Consider the following 11,099-nt stretch of genomic DNA (forward strand, 5'->3'; position numbering starts at 1 on the left):
AGTGTCTGCGAGAATGCAACTAAAACCATAAGAAAACATTTGTAGAACTTAACCCAAACCCGTATTTTATCTTATGCTTTCTTTTGGGAAGATAATAGGATTCAAGATTACACCCTACACCCTGCCATCCAAGATTTGAGAATATTTTAATTACACTGAAGGTTCACACTGTCTGACACTGCAATCCTGAGATTTTCTGTAACTTCTATTTGGTTCTCAAAAGCACATGGATTTGAGAAAATGTCACCATACTAACTGTAGGCTAATAGTCACTTTATATGATTCGTCAGTGAATCGTCACTTTCTAAGCTAGGAGATGTTGCTACGAGTATCAACCTATTCAGACATTAAAATTCATAGTTACTCGAATGTCTCGCACTCTATTCTCCATTCTCTGAACACTGATTTAGTTTGGTTTGAATGGATCTCAAACTACAATCTGGTACATTGTTGCAATGAAGATCAATGTAGATACCTAGACAGAACTGTTTGATCTAATGAAATTCCAGCACTGCACAGAAAAGAATTTGGCAAGTTATTCATAGAAATTACACTAGAACAATAACCCAAAAAATGAAGGCTTTGAAGGCTGATCCTGTTATTCCTCCTGTTTCTAGTTTATATGAAAAAATAGCCTTGGCTTGGGATTGCTAATGAAGAACTTAAAACAGACTACTCTTGAATTAAAACACATTTGAGGTCTTAATGACACAAACCTTTCCCCCACAGATCCCCTTTAAACAAGTTCTGTAAGTTGCAGTTTTATGTATTTAACATTTAAATACAGGATTCTTGTCAACTTAAAGTGCTAATTTTTCCTGCAAACCTAAGCCTTAAAATGTAGACAGGGAGTTAAATCTGCTCAAGCTTGAATATTCCATAGCCTTTTTTCTTAGTGTTAGAACTGGTGGTGGTGCTAGAGATTCTCTAGTAGTTGCTTTAATTGCATAGCCATCAAATCAATGTTTTCACTACCAATCAGCAAATTAGTTGCCTCTTCGTGAAGTCCTGTGTTTCACTCACTAATGTTAATTATGTGCATTTTAGGAATACACACTGAACAGTCATAACACTTAAAAAAAAAATCAGCACTGGGGAGAAAAAAATTTATTTGTAATTTCATGCTTCAAATTCATATAGGTATATTAAGTACTATATAAACTTGTCTTTCAGAGAGATCAGTGTTAGACTTGGGGCAAACTATTGCGTCTGAATTGATTTGGAGAAATACAGCTTAGACATCCTGCTAATATCAAAAAGCTGCAAAATTAGAAAATAGGGCATTTACAGTCATTTTTAATCTAACCCCACACGTTTTCTTTCCTAATGGTTAACAGCTTAACATTTATCCTTAAGAAATGGTTAAACACATTACTGTTTTGTGTAAGTGGTCCCCCAGTTTGCACTTACAACAGAAAAGAAAATACACTGGCATCGTACAATAAACAATAGTAGTATCAAAGGTTACAAAAATTGGTCAAAGTCAAAAGGGATCTTTAAAAGTTGGAGGGGCCTTTAATATTCATCTTTGGGTGAGAAAAAAAGTCCTGTCATCTCTAAAAAACACTGTTTTAGCAGCTTGAATCTTTGCAATTACAACATAAAATTTCTTACACTAGGGTTTACCTTGAAAAATAGTTTTAAAACCAAGCCAATTATAATATACATACACTACTGGCACTTGAGCACAAAGGCAAACTTTAAAAGCAGATTAATCTGAACCTTTAAAATCAGGCTATAGTATAAAAAAGTCCATGGTCTTACATTCATCAAATTCATACTAAAATACTCTATTTTTGTTGGATAAGGACCAACAAAACTTTACATATGCTACAAGTTTATTATATGTATTTACATGGCTCTTCCCTAGATACATAAAACTCACATTATACAATTCCCCACTTAGCGCCAACCTCTACAAGGATGATTTGAGGCCAGATCACTCACTGTCAAGTTTGTACAGAATACAGAAAATGTATTTTGAAAGCTACTCAGTGACCACCAAATACTGTTTCTATGAAAAATGGTTTGGGAGCATTTACTGGCAGACACCTATTCACTGTATGTGAGAACAGGGCCATTGGGGCGTAGTGCACCTCATTCTAGTAAGCCCCCAAGTGCCCTTTCCACATGAACCACTGTAAAATTTACTACAATGTACTTCACTACTCATTAAGGAAAATTCACATTTTCTCTTGGCAGTGCATCAAGTTGTTGGTACTTGTTCAGGTGTTTGTAGGACATTAAACTTTCAAGTATTTCACTAGTTCTTGATCTCTGTATGATCTTAGCTAGATGTCTGGAATCTGATTGACTAGCTTTCAACAAGTAAATCTATTCCATGTATGATAATTCCCAAAAAAAGCATCCGAAAAAGATTCCTTTGTTGTTTTCTAAATCTAAACATACATGGTTTCACTTCTTTATCAATTAAGAACGTCAAGTGCAATCAACAAATTATTTTAAGTTGCACTGATAGTACCATTACCTCATAGTGCCCACAACACACAAAACAAGTGAGATAAAATCTATTCATATTTTCTACATTAGCGGTTTTACACAAATATAAAATAGATGAATGTTTCAGACCAACTGACTAGTCTTAAATGTGATGCCTAAATTTAAACATTAGTATTTTATACCTGCACTTTAAGTAAGGTTTTAAGTTGAAATGTCATTATTTCCTTATCAGAAGGATTAAAGGAAACAGGAACCCAGTGGCTTGGTGGTTTAGGAAGAACACTTGGTGATGGTGGCTCACTAAATTTGGCTCCAGCATAGTTCTGACTAGTTTGAGATTTAAAAAGTAAGCTGGAATTCCAATTCTGATTATTTGGAAAATGTACTTTGTTCTTCCCCCCATTTTGCATGGCCTGCCATGCAGCTGCTGATGAGTTATAACTATGTCCTCTTTCTTTTTTCTTATGAACAATCTTCATCTGGGAATTCTGGTCCTTGGTCTTCTGTCTATTATGTTGTTGTTGGTTCTTACTAACATTTCTAGATTGGGGAACTGGAATATTATACCTCTCTCCACCACCCATCTTCAGGTTCTTTGTCACCTGCAAATTAATGGAAAACAAAATACTGAGTAAAATTCCATTAAGTTCACAGTTGTTTTTTATTTTTATTTTAAAAAGGGGGGGGGGAAAGCTGCTATAGCCCCAATTTGTAATTCTGAAGTCTTGGGGGCCTAAATTATTAGCTGCTTTAACTCAAGTTAAAGGAGGGTATTCAGAATTCATTAAATGCATACCCTTTATTACCTCCCCTAAGAAAAATAAGCTTATCCACAAATCCGAATAACCCTCTATTTTAAAATGAAAGCAATTGGTTTAGGATTTGAGTTCAGCTAAAATGTCTGCCCAATATAATTCTCTAATTTTTGTACCTTTCAGTCTGCTTTTCAGATTGCAGGATTTCCACTACCAGTCCCCTTCCTTGCTGCCAAGCCCAGGATAACAGGTGTTGCCTTCTGACAGATCCTTTCCTTTGTTTGAATACAGAAGTTTTCATGGGCCGATCTGCTGAGTTCAGCCTAGGAGCTGAGGCCAACATCTGAGTTTCCTCAGCACACAAGTTTGAGAGAAGTCTTAGCTAGAAAAGCAAAGATTACTTAAATTCAGTAGGAAAAAGTGGTCATTTATATTACAGAAATAATTGTAAAGGATGGCCTATTTCCTTAGAAGTAGAAAATATGTTCCCCTAAAATGGCTTTCTTTGATTTTGTAACTACTATCATGAACTCTTCTCTTCGAGATCTAGGACCCCCCTGGAGAATTCTTAAAAGAGTGTCTGTAAGTCAAGCAGTTAAGTTCTGTTTGTGTATCTTTTTCCCTGGGAAGTGCCTTTTAAGATTCTCACAAGGATTTTGTGACCGGAAACGTTCAAGTCAAAGTTGGAAAGTGTTAGCCTTAACACTCCTACCAAGAAATTGGCTTAATGTTAACTTCCCAAAGTGAGTAAGATGTTAAAGCCCACCAGAATTCTCCAGTCTTTCAACACTCAACATAAATGCATACCCTTTATTACCTCCCCTAAGAAAAACAAGCTTATCCACAAATCCGAATTTTACACAAAACCTCTTTCAACATGTCTACATCAGTGTTTCCTTTGCTTATGAACACACTAGACTCCCACTGCTTTTAAAATAAGTATTCAAAAGCAAAACAATCTAAAACGGTTTTCAATCTTCAAAAACGTAAATATACCTCCCTACTGGGACCATTTAACATTGCAGGTTTCATTTTTTCATTTAATATACCATGAAACCAAATTAACCAACAAATAAGAAGTCCCTTTCTTTTCAAGAGTTAAGACAGCCTTCCAGGCATTTTTTATAACTCTATAATAAACTACGATTCCCAGACACTGCGGCATTTACAAGTCGAACCCGGAAAACTCGGGTCTTTCGATGCGGAGCTTGGCTTCCAAGTAGCTCCACCTTTCTCGAGCCCCAACCCACGGGCCGCGTCCCTCCCGGCCGCCCGGGTTCCAAGCGTCTCTCTACTCGCCTCCTTGTCCCAACAATGGGGAGCGCAGGCACCAACATGGCCGCACCCGCGGCGACACCACTACTCACCGACTTCAAGCTCAAGACTGCGACAGCAGCGGATCCTATTAGGTGATGAAGCCTCACTCCCCTTCCAGGGAGAGACGAGGCAAGGAACGAGCAAAGCCCGACAGCACCGACCAACTACCTGCTGAATACCACAGTGTCGGACGACCAGACCACCCCTTTCTGCCTCTACCGACAAAATGGATACCCAGGCAGGCGCAAGAGAGGGGCGGGAGGCTTCGCGGCCAATCGAGACTCGAGGGTGTGGGGTTGAGCCAATGAGGAGCGGGCAGCCGCCTGTTGCTGGGGCAGGACTGGAATGAGGGAGGAGAGGTGGTTGTTGCCGAGGGTTTGAAATCTTTCCCGAGAGGAGCATGTCGGGAATAACTGCTCCCTACCGTAGCGGTTGCCGCTTCCCTTCCCGCCGGCTGCTCGCTGCCTTGCCCGCAGCCCGGGGTACGACCGCCGGGTTCTCGCGGCGCCTTTCTGAGGCCTCGACGCCGCCGTCCGGACGCCGGGCGCAGCCCAAGGGCCGCGCTTTGCCCTCGGTGGGCGCTCGCGCCTGGAGAGGCCCCTCAGCGTCTGCTTCCCTCGCGGGCGCCGCCGCCCTGACCATTCGGCGCGCCTGTTTTTCCACTAACCCCCATGAGGAGTGACTGAGGGATGGTTAGTTGGTTCCCTAGTTAAGTGCACTCAGCCATGTAACCTATTTTTTTATATATGGAAAACATACAAAAAAAGTTTTCCATGACCGAGCCCCAGTCCGCGTGTCCGGCCTTTGCTCGGGACACTTGTCTTCGTCCTTTCCCTCGGTTCTGGGAGCTTCTTTGCCAGTCCCAGAGCACGCGGTTCCCTCTGCTCGCAGTTACCCCCAAGTTACCTCCACTGTGAAGGCGTTTGACTCATGCACACAAGGTTATCAGTCCCTTCTTTGTGTCCCCACTGTTCCTTACCTTTTTATCGCACCTTATTGTTCTTGCAACGGTGTGTATCCACCTGGCTCCCCGACCCCCCAACACATCTGCATATACCCTTCGAGGAGCAAACCCAAGTTTTTGTTTTTTGTTTTGTGTGTGTGTGTGTGTGTTTTAGCACAGTGTCCCCGCTCACTGTAAATGCACTATAAAGGTTTGCTGAGAAAACGTGACCTCCCTTATTTCCCCTTCTGTCCCGTTTTTACTTGAAAAAGAGATCAGAAGATATGTCACTCAGCTGAACGTAACAGTGAGGTGCAGGGAAGGGGAAAGGACAACTTCTTTGGAGTAAATGTATAAGCAACCCAAACTGTTTTAAAAGAGGACCCTAACTTCTATTTGTATGAATAATTCTGGGATAAATGGTCCAAAATCCTTACCTTTACACTCGCAGTTCATACATCTGTGAACTTTTTTGTTACATAATTTATATATACTGACCTTTTATAAATCCCACGTAATTTGTGTTTTAATCTTTAATTTTTTTGCTACTATCACCTCTTATCCACCAACCCAACACAAAACCCCGTGTTCTAGCTGTGGATCTTAAGAAGAGTTACTGTACCTTAAAGAGGAATTCATTAATCAAATGAACAGTTATTTTGGGGTAGGGGGACTTTCTGGCTCTAATTATATTATAGTCAAATAAGGTGTACATGGCAAATCAGCTGCTAGCTCACTGTAATGTATTTCTCAGAAATTCTGGAATCTTATTTAGATATCCAGCCAGATAATAGCAATGGCGTGTTTAATGGGTTCAAGACTTTGATCTCAGGAAATGCCCTTAGAATATATATTTTAATATAATGCCTTGTAAAATAGTCTGTTTCAGTCTGCACATTTTTTCCTAATTCCTTTTTTATCAACATCAAAATATGTCTTTCAAATTTACTCCCTCTATACTCACACCCCTTCTGGTTTCTCCCTACCCCTCCATCCAGCTGAATGTGTTAACAATTTAAAATTCATTCCAGTTTGTTTCAAATGTTCTGTATTCTAGAATAAAGTCTAAACTCCAAACATTTAGAAAATTATTCAAAGCCATCACCATCTGAAATTCGTCTTTCATTTCTTCAGTAGACCTCTGAATCTTATCTGTATAACCAGACATTTTGAATACTTACTCTGCCCTAAGCCCTGCCCTATATGGTTTTGCTTATATCTCATTTAATTCTCACAAAAACCATTTGGGGTGAGTACTATTTTGATCTCCACTGTTCAGAAAAAGAATCTGATGCTCAGACAGTTTAAAGCTGGGAGCCACACCCCAAGACTCCAGAGTCCAGCTTCCATGTTCCCTACAGCATCTTTGTTCTCCTGTAGCTCAGCCGGGCTTTGTCCAGACCAGGCACTGACTGAACGTTGACGGGGTTGCCCGGGCTGCTAGGGCAGTATCAGGGCCCCACCCTGCAGCCGGGTTGGACCAAGTTCTCTGCCAAAAGAGCCGAGTCAGGCTGCCCTGGGGAGAACGCTTCCAAAGCCCTTACTGACTCCCAGACTGTGAGCACCTGCTAAGCATAGCACCAGCCTCATCATTCATTAATCTTTCGCAAGAACCCCCAATAGCCCAGTACTGGAGAACAGCAGTTCAAGTAAAACCCTCTTCAGAACATCTGATAGAGCCTCTGCTTGTCGCAGGCTGGTCTTTTTTTTATTTTTTTTTTAATTGAGAAATCTCACGTACATACTGTCCATACATGGTGTACAATCAGTGGCTCACAATATTATCACATAGTTGTGTATTCATCACCACGATCATTTTTAGAACATTTGTCTCGCTCCAGAAAAAAAGTAAAACATATATCCCATACCCCTTACCCCTCCCTCTCATTGACCACTAGTATTTCAATCTATCCAATTTATTTTACCCTTTAACCCCCCTATTATTTATTTATTATCCATATATATATTTTTTTAACTCATTTGTCCATACCCTGGAGAAAAGGAGCATCAGACACAAGGTTTTCATAATCACACACGTTATAAAATCTATATCATTATACAATTATCTTCAAGAATCAAGGCTACTGGAACACAGCGCAACAGTTTCAGGTACTTCCCTCTAGCCACCCCAACACACTACTAACTAAAAAGGGATGTCTATATAATGTGTAAGAATAACCTCCAGGACAACTTCACAACTCTGTATGAAATCTCTCAGCCTCTGAAACTTTGTCTCATTTCTCTCTTCCCCCTTTTGGTCAAGAAGGCTTTTTCAATCCCGGCTCATCCCAGGAATTCTGTCCCACATTGCCAAGGAGATTTACACCCCTCGGAGTCATGTCCCACATAGGGGGGAGGGCAGTGAGTTCACCTGCCAAGGTGGCTTAGAGAGAGAGGCCACATCTGAGCAACAAAAGTGGTTCTCTGGGGGTGACTCTTAGGCATAATTATAAGCAGGCTTAGCTTATACTTTGCAAGAATAAGTTTTATAGGGGTGAAAGAGAAGATTCCCGCATTTGTTGATTGAGGGCTTGGTCTATTGATTGGTTGTCCTCCCTGCTTGCAAGAATATCAGGAATTCTCCAAATGGGAAAGTTGAATATTTCATCCTTTCTCCCCAATCCCCCAAGGGGACTTTGCAAATACTTTTTTATTCATTGCCCAAATTACTCTGGGATATATCAGGGTATCACACTAACCTGGACAAACCGACAAAATCTCACACCCTATTCAAGATTCCCTGTACTTATGGTGTTCAAGTAAACTGTCCATACAAATTGAATTAGGTAATACACTACCCAAAATATAAATTTTGCATCAAATAAACATCTCTCCCTTTGGTCTCGCACAGAAGTTGAAGTCTTAAATATGGACCATATCACCCTTTACCCTGTATTCTGATTTACCTTAGTCCTAACCAGATCAGCTTCATCCATATCTCTAGTCAAAGTCTCATTACTTTTTCAACTTTTTAACCAGGCCAATCTTTAAAGGTAGTTGCACTAACAGGATCCAATTCATGGTTCGTGGTTCAAATAGGAAAATGTTGATGCAAACAAACAGCTGTCAGGATGCTGATCAGCCACCAACATGGGGAGATAAATGCATAATAAATACATGAGTACTTAATATAAAGTATGTATTTAACAAAGAGTTATGTGGTGCCTATTTTGTGCCAGGCACTTTCCCAAGCCTTGGGGACACAAACAAGGCTCCATCAGGGTCCTAAAGGAACTTAAAAAAATGTTTCCTTTAGTATTTATCATAGAAGGAAGCTAGTATGATGGGGAGATTCATTCCCTCAGTTCCCCTGAGACTGAAAACAGGCAATGCCAATTGTGGGCATAAAAATCCATATACTAAGAATCCCCAACACCCACCACTTAGTAAGGTACAAGTTATAATGAAACGGAACCCTGCAGAATGGAGGGGAGAAAGAGAAGATTCCCACATTTGCTGAAATTTTTTACCATGGAAGAATCTGTTTTAAATTAAGTATCAGTGGGTGAGGAGCCATGATCAATAAAATCTGTCAAAACTTTTAAGTAAACATTACCTACCCAGCCTGTAAATAGGAGTGGGAGTGGGGGTGGGGGTGGGGGCAGGCAAAAAGAAAGTATTTCTGAAACTTGACTTTGAAGGATGGACAAGTTATATATATGCTGATGCTTATTGTATTTTAGACCCCATGAGTACCTGGGCTTTTGGGGGCAATCACCCAGGGCTGACAAGCTTTCAGACTGGCTCATTTCTCTCCAGCGTGTCTATTTCAAAACAAAAGCTGGTTTCGCTCTTTTGCTTCCTAAGGCTCATCTATGAGTTCAATGTGTGTCAACTTTGAATGTTTGCAGGTCTGTTAGCTTATGGCTTGTTCAAATCAAGCAACTTGGAACCTATCAAAAGGATCAAGTAAAACACCTACCTGATGTTTTGACGTGCCTTAGCACCCTGATCTTTTTGCCAAACTGGTATCAAAACACACACCCCTTCACACATCATGAATTTGTTTCCTGGAGAAGCATCTGCTGCGTGTTCTGACTTGTACACACATTCCTGAGCTATTGCAAATCTGTGTGCAGCCCTTTTATTCTAGTTACTAAATGGGGTACCGGAAGTCAATGCTAAACTCCCACATGTCCTGTGACTCTGACCTACAAGTTTTTAACTTCCTCTGGGTGCCTAAGCAATTCTGATGCCCAGGTCCCACACCAGAGCAATTAAAGCAGAATCTTCGGGGGTGGGAGCTTGGGTAGTTGGTGTTTTTAAAGCTTCTCAGGTGATTCCAGTTTCTCACTCTGGTTGAAAACTATTTTCTAAGGGCAACTCCCCTGGCTGGCATGGACCCGTTTATATGATGGAATCGCCCCCCCCCCCTTTGTCCTCTGTAATTTAGATTAGCTTATTTTTTGGCAGCGGTGGAGGTGAGGTGGGGTGTGGGGTAGGAGTGGGGGGGTGCCTGGACTGGGACTCGAACCCAGGTCTCCCTAGATTAGCTTTTAAAACTGTTTATCAAACAGGTGGAATCCCAGGCTCTGCCATGGGGCTCTTTGTTAATCTGTTGATCCAAGCTGTCCATTTCTTGTTGGCTCCAGAATCTAAGGTCCTGATCCATCAAGCCAGAAGCTGAGCGAACAGAAAGAAGGGCAGTGGCCCTGAAAAGGCCAACAGAAACGGACTCAGATGGCAACAGGCCTGATGTTAGAAAACCACGACTCCCAATTCTCGTGGAGGAAAAAAAAAGACTATAGGAGTCATCTATTTATATGTAAGATCATGATAATACCTATCTCACAACAGTTCCCACCCTAGCATGAAATGGAGACATACAATCCCAACCTCAGAAATAATGGGAGGTTTTAAACAGAATCAAATATGATATGAAACTCAAGCTCCCACAGTTATTTTGACATTCTCTGAATTCCTTTAGACATGTTTGCCTTATGCATCCTTTTCTACTTTGTGTTCTAACAGTGTCTAGCAATTTTAATATATTCTGAGTCTACGACATCGAAGTGCTTTCACATTCATTATTTCATTCCATCTTCATATTAGCACATGAGCACCATTCTACAGATGGAGAAACTGAGGTTCAGAGGGACTTATTCAAGTCTGCAGCAAAGATCTTATATTTTAAACAGTTTTGTTTTTTTTTTCACATGGGCAGGCCCCGGGAATCGAACCCGGGTCCTCTGGCATGGCAGGCAAGCATTCTTGCCTGCTGAGCCACCGTGGCCCGCCTGCCCTAAACAGTTTTAATTGGAGTTTTGTCTTGTCACCTAAGTAATATATATATGAACTGTATAGAAGGCAGATATAACAAAAAATAAGATACAATAAAAATTAGTCTTACCTCCTACAGACAGTCATTGTCAATACTTTGAGGTACACCCTTCTAGTCTTTTTTTCTATGCTGAGAGGCAGTTTGTAGTAGTGATGGGACAAGGCTCAGAAAAGCCTGCCCAGGTTTAAATCTCAGCTCTGCAGGTTATTAGCATATGACCTTGGCAGGTAATTTAACCTCTTGGTGTTCAGTTTCCTCACCCACAAAATGAGGATAATAACAACTCCTAACTCACACAGTTACAAAGGATTAAATATGTTCACATCCTTAAAGTCCTTAGAAT

At 40.8% G+C, this 11,099-nt stretch overlaps 1 protein-coding gene across 1 annotated transcript; it reads right to left on the reverse strand.

Moving 5' to 3' along the window:
• Window positions 1-1,092: 1,092 nt before the first annotated feature.
• Window positions 1,093-4,898, reverse strand: PNRC2 (proline rich nuclear receptor coactivator 2). The gene is made up of 3 exons (XM_077150892.1): window positions 4,583-4,898; window positions 3,392-3,597; window positions 1,093-3,062 (listed from the first exon to the last, which is right to left on the reverse strand). The coding sequence occupies exon 3, from the start codon at window positions 3,042-3,044 to the stop codon at window positions 2,637-2,639; it is 408 nt and encodes a 135-aa protein (XP_077007007.1). The 5' UTR covers window positions 3,045-3,062; window positions 3,392-3,597; window positions 4,583-4,898; the 3' UTR covers window positions 1,093-2,636.
• Window positions 4,899-11,099: the final 6,201 nt, after the last annotated feature.

The sequence above is a fragment of the Tamandua tetradactyla genome, chromosome 2, assembly GCF_023851605.1.
Source record: "Tamandua tetradactyla isolate mTamTet1 chromosome 2, mTamTet1.pri, whole genome shotgun sequence".
Classification (NCBI taxonomy): Eukaryota; Metazoa; Chordata; class Mammalia; order Pilosa; family Myrmecophagidae; genus Tamandua; species Tamandua tetradactyla.